Genomic DNA, 17,634 nt, shown 5'->3' on the forward strand with positions numbered 1-17,634 from the left:
TACCAATAAATGTCTTACCTAAAGCAATATCCAGTCATGCTGGGATATTCTTATCACATTACTAAAGCAGTTGAGATCTCCAATGAAAGAGCCCACCTGATATTTAAAGTAATAACAATAAATGAAGATCTATTTCTAGGGTATGGAGAGACGGTTCAGAGGTTAAGAGCACTGGCTCCTCTTCTAGAGGTCCTGAGTTCAATTCCCAGCAAACACATGGTGGCTCACAACCACCTGTAATGAGATCTAATGGCTTCTTCTGGTGTGCAAGCACACATGCAGGCAGAACACTATTCATAATAAATAAATCATTAAAGAAAATGTCTATTTCTATTTAAAACTGATAACGGAAAATTTCAAAGTCACTTTCTTCCTTTTTAAAAGCAATGTTTTCTTTTCCTTACAAGTGAGAGCATTTAATAATGCAATTTCATCCCATGTAATACATTTGGAAATATGTACTGAAAGGCATGTAAACCACTTAGAATGGTTGTGTTATTCATGTTGAAGAATGTACTAGGTTTTATTTTTGTTTTGTTTTTCAAGATAGGGTTTCTCTATGTAGCCCTGGCTGGTCTTGAACTCACAGAGATCTCCTGAGCACTGGGATTAAAGGAGTTCACCTTGCTGAGATGCTCTAGGTTTCTTAGAGACACTTTGGAATGCTTGAGTTCCTTGCATGGATACTAAATCCTAGTTGGGCTGTTTTGTTCATTAAGACAAATGATAAATGTCTTAATGAGACAGAAGACAAGGCTTTGAATTAAGGCAGTTCTAAAATACTGGATATGAGAGGGAGAGAGGGAGGGAGACAGAGAGAGAGAGAGAGAGAGAGAAGAGAGAAGAGAGGAGAGAGAGGGAGAGGGAGAGAGAGAGAGAGAGAGAGAGAGAGAGAGAGAGAGAGAGAGAGAGAGAGAGAGAGAGAGAGAGAGAGAGAGAGAGCGGGCGCAGAACCTAGCTTGCGGGCCTGGGGATGCCAGAGAACCTTACCGCTCCTCCTCGCCTTCTAAGAGTTTCCGGTAGGCGCTGATCTCCATGTCCAGGGCCAGCTTCACGTCAAGCAGCTGTTCATAATCATTCAGCTGCTGTTGCATCTGGTCCCTTATCTCTGCCATCTCTCTCTCTTTGTCAGACAGCATGCGGCGAGAGTTGTCTTTCTCTTTAGCAAGCATGTCCTCCAGTTCTTGAATCCTTTCCAAACACGCTCTAGACTTCAGAGTCAAAGGAGCACATTCACTTTCCAGGACCATTTCAACACGAGTACAAGGCAGCTATTTTAAACCATCTCCTGAACTGAGCAAACACAGCCTTGCAGGAGCTCTAACTCAGAGCTCAAAAGATCCTGACTGTGAGAAATTAAACCCCAACTCCTTAAAATATAAAACACAGCTCTTATAAAAGCTTTGGGTGACTCTTTGCCTGGTCTACAGAACTAGTTCCAGGATAGGCTCCAAAAAACCACAGAGAAACCCTGTCTCGAAAAACCAAAAAAAAAAAAATAAATAAATAAAAATAAAATAAAATAAAAATAAAAAAAAATAAAATAAAAGCTTTGGGTAACAAAAGCCTAAAAAGAACTATTTCTCAAATTAAAGTTTGGAAATGTATGGGTAAGTTGTCAGTATTGGCCAAATGAACATTTCCCCTATAGCCAAGGAACCCTCAAGTCTGACTTTCCTGCAGGGTCCTCACGCCAAAGGGAACAGTGCTGGGTATGTGAGGGCAAGCTTTGACACACTGTTAGGGCACATTCTAAAAACCAAAGAAAAGGGTTCTGGCTACTGTATTGAATGTGCCCGTCTCTTTAGGGTAGCCCCACCATGCCCTGTTCAGTTAGTTATAAAGCACACGTGCTACATGATGATATGTATAAAAACATTACCAGAAATACAGAAGCTGTATCTGGCATACAGAGTTTAAAAAAAAAAAAAAAAAAAAAAAAGAATCCCAAGTATCCACACCCAGTGGCAGAGACAGGGACTTACTGTGAACAAAGTTAAATCTAAAAACACACCGTACTAAATACTGCACTATTATAATTTATTCCTTGAATAAGTATTGGCTCAAAATTTTAAGCACATATTGGGGCTCAACAAGTAACTAGATGATAAAAACAAAATTTCCCAGACAGAGGTTACAAACAGGTGAGAAGCCAAAAAAATAACCCTGCAGTACCATGAGACAAGTGCATGAATTTCTGCTTAACTTAATATTAATATAAATACACTGTGTAGTGGTGGTGCACGCCTTTAATCCTAACACTTGAAGGCAGAGACAGGTGGATCTTTGTGAGTTCAAGGCCAGCCTGGTCTACAGAGCAAGTTCCAGGACAAGCTCCAAAGCTTCAGAGAAATCTGGTCTCAAAAAATTAAAACAAAAACTTAATATAAATACATATGACTAGACAGAAAAACAATTACAGATTATGGCTATGCTAAATTAGCATGTGCATGTGTGCACAAGGGGTATATAACCTGTTCTACAAGAAGACATGTGCGTGCACAATCTATTTTATAAGATGGCCAGGAAGCAGTTACCAACACCAAAAGGCATACTGTGTTTGAGCATGCACGCACACCTGCACTTCATGTCCATTCTATGAGAAGGCCCAGATGTGTGGGGGTGCAGTAAATAGCCTGGTCTACAAGGCCCAGGGGGGAATATCCTGCTCTATGGGGGTCCAAATGTGTGTTGGTGAGTGTATAACCTGCTCCATGAAAATGCTCAGATATACAGGTGTGGGTGTCGGGGGCTGGTGCTAACTCTGTCCTATGAGAGGACGCAGAGCACGCTAGTGTCCAGATCTCACAAACCATTATCCGGTAAAGAGAGCCAGGACTTCTTGGAGAAATATTTGATTTTACGGCTGGGACACAGAAAATTTATGGTAAACAGAAAGCATATTTTAAAACCAGGAAATAGATGATCCTAGGGTTGTGGCTCAGTGGTGGCCCTGCATAAAATGCACAAGGTCCTGGGTTCAATCCCCAGCAACACAGAAAACAAAACCTCCAAGAGTGGTCGAGCTAGAGAGGTGGCTTGGTGGCTTTGATAGAGCAGTTTTATAACTAGGACATGGAACTTACTAATTCTTGTCTTGGTGGGCCAGACAGCAGGAAATAAAGACCACTGACTATAAACAGTGAAAGACAGCTGGTAACCCCCACCAGTAACACATCCCCAGTGATGGACACCTGAAACCCACAGCCTGGCCAATCATGTGACAAACACCAGGCAAACCCAGACTCAAGAGTAGCTAGAGGAACACCAGTCCCATTCTCCTTGAAACTCAAAGCCATGAAAAAAAAAAAAAAAAAAAAAAAAAACCAAACCAGGCATATCCTACAAGACTGTTAGACAAGCAAAGTAGGAAGTATGTGGTTCCCTGGAACAGAAAGAAGGCAACAAGGGAAAAATTGGCAGAACCCATGTAGTCTACAATCTAGTCAACAGCAATACACCGCTGCCAGTTTCTGCATTTGACCAATGTCCTGTGGTAGGTAACACAAGATGCTAAAGCAAGCAAACCAGGTAAAACAGGACTGTCCTGTTTCTACATTACTCTGAATCTAAAATTTGGCCAATACAGCCAGTAAAGGCACTTGCCACCAAGCCTGACAACCAGAGTTCCATGCCTGGAACCAACTCCAGAAAGCAGCCTCTGACCTCCACACAAGCCAGCTACTGAGGGTACAGCAAAAGGGAGGGAGACCACACGGTGGCCTCAGATCCTCCACTGAACTGCACTGCGGAACCATGCTGTATCCACTTGGTCTCTAGTTCCTTTCTAAACAAGCTAAATTCAAAATGCCCAGTCCTGAATCTCTTCACTTTATTTCACATGTGGGATGCAGAGGACACAATGAGCCACAAAACAAACCCCGAATGAAGGGCCGGGCCTGTGCAGTGCCTCAGAGGGCAGAAGGTGCTTGCCCTGAGTTTCAATCCCCAGAATCCACATGGAAGGAGGAGATAAGACTCAGCTCCCACACATCATCCTCTCCCCTCCACATGTGTGCCATGGTACACAAGCACACATACTTGCACATACAATAAATAAATGGGAAGAAAAATCAACAAGTCAGCACCAAGACAATGCATCGAAACCAAATGTCTCTACCGCATAGTGCTTTTGACAATACAGAATTAAGAGTGAAAAAATCAACCTAGGTATAAAACCTTCTTAAACCACTATGAGTTGTTTCATTATTTTAAATGGAAATATTTAAGTTTTACATTGACTATCTGGTTACACCTTTGTAGACACGTAAAAAAAGGTCAGACCCAAATGCCCCTAGATCTGCCATTCATTCCTGGACAGCTGCGGCTAGCCTAAGCCAGCACCCACACTATACAACAAAGGGACGGAACAAGCTTACCTCCAGATCCTGCCTCAACTTTACAACTTCATGCCTGACATCGATGATCTCAGATTTATATTTAAGACTTCATTTATTTTTATGGATCTGAGTGTTTTGCCTGCAACCATGTATGTAGACCATGAGATGAGTGCCCGGTGACAACAGAGGTCAGAAAGGAGTGACAGTTCCCTGAGCCTGGACTCAGATGGCTCTGAATTGTACTTTGGGTTCTGGGAACCAAACCTGGATCTTCAAAGGGAACACTAAGTCACTTAACCACTACTGAGTCATTGTGCTAGCTCCCAGTCTTACTTAAAATTCATAACAACACAGTGGTACTGATTCATTTATGATGCAGATGCAGTAACAGTTCCCAGAGCTGGGTGTTAGAAAACCAGAGCCACTTGTCTCTGGTGTGCCACTGTAGACTCTTGTAAGGCAGGCAGACTCAGATCAAACACAAGTACAAAATTCCTAGTGCCAAAACAATATTGCTATCATCTATACACTTAAACTATCTTCTAAAAGTATTTCTTGAAAGGTTGCTTCAATCTGAAATTTAAGAACGTCATAAGCGATGGGTCACATTCGCAGGAGGAAACTTATGTCCCAACAGCAGCGTGATGAAACTACCATGACTCAACACACTCAGACACACAACAGAAGAGCACTAAGCAGGTATTTTGTTGTTGTTCTCTTTCCTAAGATGGAAAACAATCACCAAAACCTCTTATCAAGCTGGATACAGTGGCACATACCTGCAATCCCAGTACTTGGAGTATAAGGCAGGAAGATTGAGCAAGTCTGAAGCCTGCCCAGGCACCCAGCAAGTTTGAGGACTACACTACACGTACATGTATGTGTGAATGTCTTCATTTATTCCTCCACATAAAAGCTATCAGTACTGCCTAGTGGGAAAGATTCCCTCTGCCCTGATAAACTAGAACCTAGCTGGAGCTTGTTTACTAGGGCAGTAGGCTCCTAGAAACCCCAAGGACGCCAGCTTAAAATCCACTAACCTGAAGGCACTTATAGGGAAGGAGTAAAAACAGCAGAGAAACAAGGAAAAGACTGAAACTGGGTCAGGACCTAGACCGGATTCAAGTCCCCAGACCTACCACTATTTAACCACAGTCAGTCTCTGCCTCCTAGGCTGTAAAACAAAGATCAGCCCCAAGAGAAGTAAAGCCAAATGTAAGCACCATCTGATGAGGAGTGGTGAGTGGCTGGTATCGATCAACTCATTGAAGGAGCACAATGGCCCATTTCCAGAAGCTACTAGTTAATGTTGCCCCAAAGTCACATTGAAAATCCTACTCTCCAACATGACAGAACTAAGAGAGACGATCTTTCTGTTGATTCCTCCCAACGAGAGTTAGTACTTTCATAAAACAGGCTCTCGACTACAAGAAGACACGATAGAGCCTGATCTAAGGAAATGGAAATAGTCTCACCATTCAGTCCTCCCTGGTATTAGCCTTCCCAATCCTGAACCAGGGCCTATGCAACTAGCTCAGTGAGTGACATGCTCGACAAGCAACCATGAAGACCCGAGATGTGTGTGTGTGCACGCATGTGTGCACACACGTGTGCAGTTTATAACCTTTTGTTGGGCAGCTCAAGAGGACTGGGTTGCAACAGAGAACAAATTCCTCAAAGAACATTTTCAACAAGAGTTGGGTATGAAAGAATCCTGGGAAGGAAGAGAAAACCCTTTGGTATCCTGACGCCTCTGGGCAAGTCATTAAACTCGCCATGGTCTGTGGCTTGATCATTGCTAGATGAAAAGTTCAAACTCCAGACTAATTCTGAGATAATGGAAAGCTTTATGACACGGGTAATAAAGAGCACAGGCAGCCACGTAAAATCCGTGTTGGCTGTTTATTGTCCTATTTCAGGTGACTGCTTTCTGTTTCACTTTCCAAAGCTCACAATAAATGCTTTTATACCTCTAAGAAGATTTCGGTTAAAAAAGGAAAAAAGAAAAGAAAAGAAAAAAAGAAACAGAAACAGGAAAGTTTGCTCAATAAATAGCATAAAGTTTAAACAAGTTTCTCCGCTCAGGAAAGAAAATAAAAGCTGGAATTACTTCCCACATAATTAAGAGAGCGGCAATATTGAATCCACGGGATTCCACGTGTCAGCTTGATTTACCCAGCATTGCTCTGTATGAAACTGACTCAGAGCCACATCCAGGTCTACATTCACTTCACCTGGAGCCATGCCACCACAACAGCTTCCATCAACAAACAGAAATGCAGTCACCTGTCACTGAGGTTTATGGGTAAGTTGAGGCCAGTGGCTTACTAATGGATGCAGAGATTCATAACCATTAAGGAATTTCAACTACAAGGGGGGAAAAAGGCATTTCGCCCACAATTTTGTTTTCTTTCATTTTGTTTTCAAAGTGTGAAGAAAAGGAGAGAGTGGGAGCAGGGCCGCAGAGGTGAGACAGAGCACTATCATGGCACACCATTGGTGTGTGTGTCCAGAGAGTGGGAGCAGGGCCGCAGAGGTGAGACTGAGCACGGTCTCAGCACACCAGTGGTGTATGTGTGCAGAGAGGGACCCAGAGGTCGCCACATAACCTCCTAATTAATTAGGAATAAGGTGCTGTTCAGGTGTTTTGGGAAGAAGGGGGAATTTTGAGACAGATCTCATTACAAAGCCCAGGCTGGCCATGCATTCACTATCTAGCCCAGGCTGGCCTTGAATTTGCAGTCCTCGTACCCCTGTCTCTCAGGTGCCGGGATTGCTGGTGTGCACCAAGCTACGGGATATTTATGTGATGACAGGTGGCCAGCCTTCCAGCGAACTTCCCACTCTGCCCCAGGCAGATGCCTACTCACCTCTTTCTGCAGGTTAGAGAGCTGTGAGGAGAGGCTCTCGATCCTCATGCGGCTCTCCATCAGCTCCTCCCTGGCACTGTTGACCGTGGAAGTGTTCATCTCTGAGGACAGCCTGGCGTTCTCCAGCTGTAAAAGCAGGAAGCCTTCAGTCTTAATCAACAAATGAGGAAGCAGGACTCACCAAGGCACTTCCAACCTAAGCCCTGACAGTAACTGGCTGACGAAACAGGAAAATCGTGACTGGTCCACTGATGCCATCACTAAACAACTGTCTTTTCTCACTCACTTCTAAAGCTATGGATTTAAACAACTTCAATGAATCTAGTTCAGTCTTCCATCCACTGAACATTTACTGTCTAGGGTAGCACTAACAAACGACAATAAAAACTTGGCTGTAGTGATGTTTGTAAAGCAAACCATCTATATTCCAAACCCACCAAATCTAACACAGAATAGACTTTGTAACAAATAGACTCTTCCTTTCAGAAGCAAAAGTGGATCTCATAAAAACAACACCTCCATCTCCAAATGCCGCATGTGCCGTGTGCGTGTGTGCGCATGTGCACATGTGTTATAGAAAGGAATGAGAACTAGAGATGGCAAAGTGTTTCAATGTTCCTTCTCTAATCCAGTCTGTGGGACTCTTCCACTCTTCAACTGTCTAGCTCAATGCCAGCACTCAGCAAGTGCGGGGTGGCTTCAACTCGCTTCATTAGATGGCCAGCACTAACATGATCAGTGTGAGGACGAACAATGGAAATTATTCTAAATGACTGCGTTGATTGTCTAACTCTGCCTTGAACTAATATTTTTCATTTAGTCAGATAACATTTAACATAAGAGAAGAATCATTTGCAAACAAAAAAGACGTATCATGTGATATGTTCATGAACGTGGGCTGTCTGCACACTTCTAAAATGAACACTGTCAAGAGTTCCCATTGTCCTTTCTATAAAAGAGAACAGGCACCCAAAGGGAGCAACACATCTACATACACTGGCAGTGTGGACATCAGAAGCCGCGGCAGTGCAGAAAGGCTCCAGAAGTGCTTGGGACTGCACGGTATTTAAGATGCTTCAGGCTTGGGGCTGGAGAGATGGCTCAGTGGTTAAGAGCATTGCCTGCTCTTCCAAAGGTCCTGAGTTCAATTCCCAGCAACCACATGGTGGCTCACAACCATCTGTAATGAGGTCTGGTGCCCTCTTCTGGCCTTCAGGCATACACGCAGAAAGAATATTGTATACATAATAAATAAATATTAAAAAAAAAAATGCTTCAGGCTTAATTGCTCTGATGTGACATGAGTGGTCGCCAACACAAACATAACCTTTTACTTCTAGTAATACTGGAATAACCCATTTCCATCTACATCCTAGTAGCACTTAGTCTATATGAAGGCACACTAAAAATATATTCATGTTTATTCCTCAATAAGATAATCATTTCTTCTTCTTTTTTTTTCCGAGACAGGGTTTCTCCGTAGTTTTTTGGTTCCAGTCCTGGAACTAGCTCTTGTAGACCAGGCTGGCCTCGAACTCACAGAGATCCACCTGCCTCTGCCTACCGAGTGCTGGGATTAAAGGCGTGCGCCACCACCGCCCGGCCATTTCTTCTATTTTTTTTTTTTAAGAATTATTATGTACACAGTGCTATACAGTATTCTGCCTACAAGCATACCTGCCAGAAAGGGCACCAGACCTCATTACAGATGCGTGTGAGCCTTCATGTGGTTGCTAGGAATTGAACTCAGGACCTTTGGAAGAGCAGTTGGTGCTCTTAACCTCTGAGTCATCTCTCCAGCTCCTTCTTTTTTTCTAATTATTTAAAGTTTCTTTAAAATTTTTCTTTCATTATTTTATGTGTATGGGTATTTTATTTGCATGTATACTTGTACGCCACACTGAATGCAAAGGGAGAGTACTGTATCCCGTGGAACTACAGTTATAGACAGTTATGAGCTGCCATGTGGGTGCTGGGAATTGAATTTACACCCTGAAAGAGCAAACAGCCCAAGTGCCTAACCACTGAGCCATCTCTCCAGACCCTCATTTTGGTTTCTAAAAAGGATTACTGTAGATGAAGAGAGCTCAGCAGTTAAGAGTTCTGGCTGCTCATCGAGGACCCAGGTTCAATTTCCAGCACACACGGTAGCTCACAACCATCTATAATTGTAATTCCATGGGATCCAATGCCCTCTTCTGGTATGCAGATGTACAGACAAAACACCTATACACATAAAATAGATAAATAAATAAAACTTAAAAGAAAAACCTAGAACAAAAGAAATAAGTCGCCTTCTTCAGGACGACTGAGATGCAAACGAAGCCGCAGTGCTCACCTTGGCGTGGTAGGTCTGCTCCAGCTCCTCCTTGTACAGCCTCACTTGAGCATCGTGCTGCTCTCTCATCTCATGCAGAGCCTGAGCCAGCTTGTACTCATATTCAATCTGGCGCCCAGAGTCCACCTCCACCAAACGTGTTTCATGCTTCCGTCTTGTCTCGTTGATCTCCTGCAGGGAGAGATAACATAAAAACAAGTCGCTTACAAGGTCACACTAGCACCAGTCTGAGAAACCCCAGGGCTACCTATCTGATGCTTCATATACTGACCTCAGAACAGGCCCGCGATCCCTGCTGCCTCTGTTTCAGGTAGAACATCTCTGGGCATAACTAATGGCCTGACGACGTCCTAGGAACCTCCCAGCTCCTTTCAGGGGAACAGCTATTTCACTTCACTGATGGCAAGAAATGGTCTGATGGTTCACTAAAGCGCTACATAACTATAGGGACCTAGACACAAACACTAAACAGGGTTTGTGTTTCTAAGATGCTTTACTGGCAATCCTTCGGATACCTCTAAAAGACACGGAAGGTCAAATCTGACAGCACAACCTCGGGTGCGTGACTCCTTAGAATCTGCTGTTCCACCACTAGTAACAGTGTAGTAGGTCTTATTCACAGCACTATTCCTTGACTAACCCAATCCACTAACGTAGTTCATAGAGCACTTGTGACCCTTCACTGTGTTAAGAAACTTCAAAGTCGGGCGGTGGTGGCGGACACCTTTAATCCCAGCACTTGGGAGGCAGAGGCATGTGGATTTCTGCTAGTTCGAGGCCAGCCTGGTCTACAAAAGCTCCAGGACAGGTATCAAAGCTACAGAGAAACCCTGTCTTAAAACAAAACAAAACAAAACAGAAATTGCCCAAATAACCTGGAATAGGGAATGTGGCTGGGTACAGAAGCCCACTAATAAAAATTGCCTGTTTTAGCTTCTCATTATGAGCATGTGTCCCGAGTGGGAATAATTAAAGAAGTCACAAGGGGGCACTATAACCCATTAGAGTTGACTGTATAAATTTGTATAGCGCTAAGGATTGACCCCAAGAGCTCACAGGTTAGGTACATATTGTATCACCTACCTAATGCCTACTCCTAAATGTATTTTCCTTCATATTTCTTTGTGGTTCTCTTAACCATTAAAAAAGAAAATATACTTGGTGGAAAAAAATCAGAAACCCAGGCTTGAAATCACAGCTCTGTTCCCGACCTCCTGGAGCTAAGGGCTCTTTGAGGAAACAAGGCTAGAGAAAAACTGAGCCCTAGCTACCAGCATATCCTTGTCAACCTCCTTGGGTCTTTTTCTCCTTCCTCCTTAACTGTTTGTAATAAAAAGATTAAATATTTTTATTGGGCAGAGTCCTCAATGTTGGAAAAGACTAGGAGGATTAAGTAGTATTTCAAGATCATTCTAAAGAAAGATAGACACCAAATACTCAAACATATTTCCTGCTATAAAAGATACTGAATTATGTTGCTGTTGCCATTTCTCAATTATTATCTTATGTACAAGAAACAATTCTAGTTTCTTCACCAATAACAAGACAAATGGCAGAGCAGGCATAGTCACAACAAAGCAAAACAAAAATATAAATCCACTTAGATAATTCAATGCTTATTAACAATTTAGAGAACAGGCTGGCTACACATTACAAGGAACTTTTATATGCAGTATTCATTCTGATTCTTTCCACTCCTTACGTGGAGAAGTAGGGCCAGTGTTTTGTTTGTTCTTCAAATGCACGTGTGAGCACAAGGTCCCCTGAGAACAGCTCACAATCTCAGTAGTCCAGCAGCTAGCTTAGTCTAGGATCTCCTGTATCTGTCTCTAAAGTGCTGGGATTTTCTGGCTTTTTTAATTATTATGAGGCACGGTAGCTCATTCCTTTTTTTTTAATTTATATATATATGGGTGTTTTGTCTCCATAAATGCCTAGCACTAATGGAGACCAGCAGACTGCCGGATTCCTAGGATGGAGTTACAGTTGTAAGCTGCCACGTGGGTGCTGGGATTAAACCCTGGTCCTTTGGAAGAGCAGCCAGTACCACTGAGCCATCTCTATAGCCTGCCTGTTTGGCTTTGTCACATGTTTGCTGGGGTCCTCAAAATTGCATGGCTAGTGTTTTATCTACTGAGCCATTTCCCCAGCCAATATTCAATTTTAAATAAGAAACTGACTCAATTTGTCCCCATGATCTGACTGCTTTTCTAGTTCACTTGGCAACAGCAATATCTTTGCTTTTTTTAATTTTATGTATATGACTATTTTGCTTTCATATATATATCTATACTGCTTTCAAGTCTTGTGCTCAAGAAGGTCAGAAAGGGAGATGAAGCCCCTGAAATTGGAGTTAAGAATGACTGTGAACCACCATACGGATGCTGGGACTTGAACCTGGGTCCTCTGGAAGAGCAGCTGGTACTCTTAACCATGGAGTCAGGTCTCCAGTCCCAACAATACCAATCTTAAATACTGTTCTTACAAAATTGAACCAATTCTTGTTATTTTCTCTAATTTAAACAAACTTGTTTCTAATTCCTACAGTAACTTTAGAGTCACTGTTAGCAAATGTTTCCACAACCACACTACTCTAAAAGACACTGACTCCTTAATGGCTTACCTTCCTCCTTAATTCATGCCTATCTTCTTCAACCCTCTGGAAACACACATCACAGCTTCCTCTTTCTGGTCACACCTGTATTGCTGACCCTTCAATCACTGCAAGGATGGTCAATGCTACTCATGTTTTATATAAACACCTATAAATATTGCGAGTAGCCAGATTTCAATAAAGCCACTAAATAATTTCATCCTTGGTGTTCAGACTTAATGTAGTCCCTTTCTCCACAATGCACCAGAAGTAATGGTCTATTACTTCATCAATTAGGTCAATAAAGGAGAATGTGGCTTCTCCCTTGTTCTGCTCACTCTCTCGTGGCTCTCTCTGAACAAAGCACATCCTAAGAAACCGTGTGAAAAGGAAGGACAAGTGGCAAGGGACTAATGCCTCCAACCTCCAGCCAACAGTGAGCTCAGAGGCGGTTCTTCTAGCCCAGCTAAAGCTTGACAACAGATTCATGAGCCCAGCTTCCAGGTTCCATATCTTTAAACAGTGAGATGATCAAAGACTGTGATTCTAAACTGCTAATTGGAGAAATCTGCTGGGCAGCCATAGCAGAAACAATTGTTTAAGCATCTCTGACGGTCCAGCTGTTACAAAGCCCATCAGAGGTGACCTAGTGCTGTGCACCCAGCGGCTTCAGTTTTTAGTGTTTTTAGCATTGGCACCCGCAAAGTGTCTCCTATCCCCCAAACCTACCATCTCTTTATCAGCTATCTTTTCCTTATAGGAAAGAAACAATACTTTGTTGTTATCTTTACTTAGCGGGGGGCTGTGTCCCACAGAAGTGACTGTACCGCCCAGAGGCCAGGGGACAGTCTGCAGGAGCAGCTTCTCCTTCCACAATGTGGGTTCTTGAGATCAAACTCAGGTTGTTGGGGAGGGCAGCAAATGACATCTCACCTGCCCTTGTTTGTTCAGGCTACTCTCAAACTAACTCTCCTATGCTAGGATACAGATGAGCGACCACGCCCAGTCTCGTTTCCTTCAAAAAGAAAACTATATGTAGTTACCTCTTCGTACATATTTTTACGAAACTCCAAGTCCTCGGTGAGGCTCTGACAACGATTCTCCAAATCCACTTTCAGTAAAGTTTCATCTGCTAACTGCTTTTTGGCGGCGGACAAGGATGCTTCCAGCTGTGATAAGGAAAAATAGTGATAAAGATTCTATGGCAATCTGGTACTGACTTAAGATAAGAAACAGCAAGCATTAGTGCTTGTAAGTATTTACTAGCATGGTCATCTCATCTTAAATCCAGTCATTTGCTGGTTCTACCGCAGGACGTCACCTCAGATCACCTATCAGACGAGTCCTCAGCAGAGAGGCAGAGGGCAATCCTTCTCGCATCAATGTTCTAGTACAATAATGAAACAAGCTTTGAACGTGAAGAGGATGGGTGTACCCAAGAGAACAGAAAGATCTGCAGAACCCAGACCAGAAGTGATGAGAAGCTACCATGGGGAAGCCAAAGAACACAACGAGGGTTCATTTAAAAAAATAATTTAAATTTAAATAAATAAATCTGCAGACCATGCTTAAGAATGCCAACCACTCCTCATGCAAACACTGGTCAGAGGCAGAATCTTACCTGGGCAACCTGATCCTTCAGATCCTCCAGATCGCCTTCTAAACTCTTCTTGTCACCAAGGGCAGTAGCCAGTGCTGCGTCCTTAGAGTTCAGGGCTGCCTCATACTCTCGAAGCTTGATCTGGGCTCCATTAAGATCAGATTCCTTCTTAGCATAACTGTAATAGCAGAAAAGCACAGACAACATCAAAGCCCTGCCTTGGAACCTTCTCCTTGCCTGCCTAAGGAAGAAATCAAGGCAATTTAAAACTGGCCACCTGAATTTATTGAAGCCACAGAAGCTTACCCAGGAGCATCAGAGCAAAGACTTCTGGGTAAACAACATTTTTCCCACAACACATGTTAACCAATGACTGTGGGATGAAGAAACCCATAAGACCCAGTCTCTGGGGACTAAAGAGATGGCTTGGAGTTAAGAACACTTGTCAAAACACACACACACACACACATACACACCTTTAATCCCAGCACTCGGAAGGCAGAGGCAGGAGGATCTCTGTGAATTTGAGGCGACCCTGGTCTACAGAGTAAGTTCCAGGTCAGCCAGGGCTGTTACACAGAGAAACCCTGTCTCTAAAAACAAAAGCAAAATAAAACAAAAAAAGAGTATTTGCTGGTCTTACTGAAGACACACGTTCAGGTCCCAGCACCCACATGATTATCTGTTAAGTCCAGTTCCAAGACTCAGACACCCTCTCCCAGCTTCCACCGGCTCTGGGCACAAATGCAGCACAGACATCATGACAGCAAACACTCATTCACATAGAATCTGATAGTAACAACTGCCTGTTGATGCCAAAAGGCTTGCAAGCACCTTCTACTTCTAATAAGGTGATCTGAAATTTCCCTAATTACATGGAGTTCTATGTTAGAAAGCAATGTTTTTTATATAGATATTCCATAGGGGTGGGGGGAGTCACACTGTATAGTCCTGACTAACCTGGAACTCTCTATGTAGATCAGGTTGGTGTCAAAATCATAGAAATCGGCCTTTCTCTGCCTCTTGAGTGCTAGGAGAGTAAAAGGTATGTGCCACCAAGCCCAGGGAATAATTATGTGAACAATTACATTTTAAAAGACATAATGTTTGCAATTAAATAAGTATTTACCATTAATTACACAGGAAAGCCTTCATTATATCAAGATTCTGAATATTTGCTCTTAATTAAAACTGGAGTACTGCTAATATTAAAATAAAACAAAAAATAAATTGACTCAATGGTAAGAAAGCATAATTCAAGGAGAAGAATTATTGGGGTATGACAAATATAGCCAACACAACTTTTTTTTTTTTTTTGGCCAAGTCCTGTATGCTTTAAGGCCACGAGATGGCAGACTTTAGCTGAAACTAGTCTAGAAGGGGCAAAGCAACCGTTTGAAATTTGAATTAAAACAAAACAAATAACAATCTTCTGTTTGGGCTGGAGAGACGGTTAAGCTCACTTGCTGCTCTATCAGGAGCTCCAGACTCTGAACCCTAGCTGCAAGGGGCTACACCCTCTTCTGCATTCAAGAGCACACAGAGACAGTCATACACCTCTTTTCTAAAAAGGATTCAACCTTGGTGAATTACAGCCAAACGAGCTGATTCACACCCTGGGTCCCCACAGGAATCCCATGTAGAAGCCTGTGAAAAAGGCACAATTTTATCCTACCATAAAATGGCCAGTGCTGAATATATATCATGCTAGCTAAAATCTAAGGGAAAATCACTCTTTGGAGACAAGTTTCATGTAGCCTGTTATCAGTCCAGAACTCACTACACAGTCAAGGACAACCCTGAAATTAGATCCTCCTGCCTGCACCTCAAAGTGCTAAGATTACAGACACAGTCACAACCAGTTTACTGCACGCTGGGAACAGAACCCAAGCTTTCATATATATTAGGCAAGCATTCTACCAACCAAGTTATATCCCCCCTTTAAAAAAAAAAAAACCCACATTTTTAGAAATTGCTAGATTTTTTTCAGGAGTCAAGAGCACTTGTTCTTCTTGCAAAGAACCCAGATTCTATTCTTAGCACCTCCATGTACCCAGAGTGACTCTCTACCTATGTAACTCCAGTTTCTGGGAATCTGGCCCCTCTTCTGACCTCTGGGGGCACCAGGCATCCATGTGGTGACCTGACACACATGCAGACAAAACACTCGTACACATAAAACTCAAAAATATCAGTGTGAAGTGATGACCCTCTGGTTACAGGAACCACACTTACTCTGAGACCAATTCAATCAAGATCTGCCCTACAAGCCACCACGGCCTTCCCTGCAGTAAGAAAACAGGTATTGTACCGGACCTCAAGGAGGGCTCCGGCATCAGCCACTCACACACAGGCCCATAAGTTAGAAACAGAAGGCTCAGTCGAGTTCCTAAACTTGGACACCTATTCATTTAACTGAGCAAACACTACTGAGGGTTCAGTGTAGGCCACCTAAAACAGCAGGTAGGCAAGTTAGGCAGAGCGGACTTTGCTTATGAACGTAGCTGTCTGGTGCTTTAGGGAAAGAATGAGATGGACTTGTGGGTGTGCCTGCTATGGAAGCTGGCGGTAGACATTCCCTGCAGCTGCTCTTATATCCCAAGGGATGTTGTTCTGTTGGCTTACAGGTACACACAAATCTACTGATATTTTGATTATCATCTATGGCCCCCACGGCTTTGCAGTCAGCACCCTGCAGTCAGCACCCTGCTAGCCACTCAGGTCATAGCCTGGTGGGGATCCTGCAGCCCCGGCTTTCCCACAGCTGCAATATGTAGGCTTAAATTAAGTCTCTATCATTCTATTTATCAATAAGATGCAGGAGTCAAAGGCTGGGGTGAAAACCTGCTAGCCCAGAGTGGTTGAGTTTCAACTAGCTGACCTTGCTTTATGGCCAGAGACACTACAAGAGACTCTCTTCCCTGTCTCAGAACCAAAAAGGAAGTGCCAAACTCAAGTCCCGTCCTTTCTTTCCTGAGTGTCTTCTCTATCCAAATTGCTAGCTTCTCTATGGCCAATTCAGTCAGCTAGTCACTGGCTCCACCCCCTCCCAATTCAAGGTGTAACTCTATTGGCAAGTCTCAGGGTGTAATCAAAATATCCCATAGCACCCCAAGCACCTTTCACCCCCAAACACATGCTCAGTGTTCATGCATCGTTCTCCTCTCCTCCTGCAGCCCCCAACATCAACAGGGAAATGCAGGTGCCTCCAGCCCCCCCCCATGAAGGGAGGGGAGCCCACTGTAACAAGAGACAGACCCAGTACTGTGGGAAACTTAACTCCCTCAAGAGACTGAAGACTCAAAGAAGGGCAAGGCCTCTGTAGAGACATTCCTGAATGTCCTATACAGAAAATCCGAAGATAACGATAGTCTTGTTAAATGTTAAATGAATCTGAGGCCATGGAGATTTCAGTAATAGAGTACGTGCCTGTCATACACAAAGCCGAGAGTGCAATTATAGTACCAAAATAACACCTTCCCAGGTCTTTCACCCAACATAAAATGTCTTTTAAGGAAAAAAAAAAAAGCAACATTTCTACATCTCTGATATTCACTTTCCTAAATGTCCTCCCTCTGACCCTGCCAATGCCGATGATTCATAAAAACATTCTCAAGATTACACCCATCTCCAGATGAGGGCCATCAGTCAAGAAGTTTTATGTCAGCTGAGTGGCCAATGCAAAGGGCACGTGGAGGCCATTCAGTGAGTTAACAATCTGACATCCACCGGGCGGTGGTGGCGCACTCCTTTAATCCCAGCACTCGGGAGGCAGAGGCAGGCGGATCTCTGTGAGTTCGAGACCAGCCTGGTCTACAGAGCTAGTTCCAGGACAGGCTCCAAAACCACAGAGAAACCCTGTCTCGAAAAACCAAAAAAAAAAAAAAATAAAA

General features: G+C 43.2%; 1 protein-coding gene across 1 annotated transcript in view; it reads right to left on the reverse strand.

Annotated features, from left to right (window-relative positions):
• Lmnb1 (lamin B1) overlaps positions 1-17,634 on the reverse strand; it is a 46,136-nt gene that overhangs the window by 12,998 nt on the left and 15,504 nt on the right. Inside the window, exons 2-6 of the mRNA XM_057788612.1 lie at positions 13,763-13,919; positions 13,185-13,310; positions 9,549-9,719; positions 7,211-7,336; positions 991-1,211 (exon numbers count right to left, since the gene is read on the reverse strand). Coding sequence (XP_057644595.1) covers positions 991-1,211; positions 7,211-7,336; positions 9,549-9,719; positions 13,185-13,310; positions 13,763-13,919 — 801 coding nt within the window. The remainder of the gene's footprint in view (positions 1-990; positions 1,212-7,210; positions 7,337-9,548; positions 9,720-13,184; positions 13,311-13,762; positions 13,920-17,634) is intronic.

The sequence above is a fragment of the Chionomys nivalis genome, chromosome 14 (assembly GCF_950005125.1).
Source record: "Chionomys nivalis chromosome 14, mChiNiv1.1, whole genome shotgun sequence".
NCBI lineage: Eukaryota > Metazoa > Chordata > Mammalia > Rodentia > Cricetidae > Chionomys > Chionomys nivalis.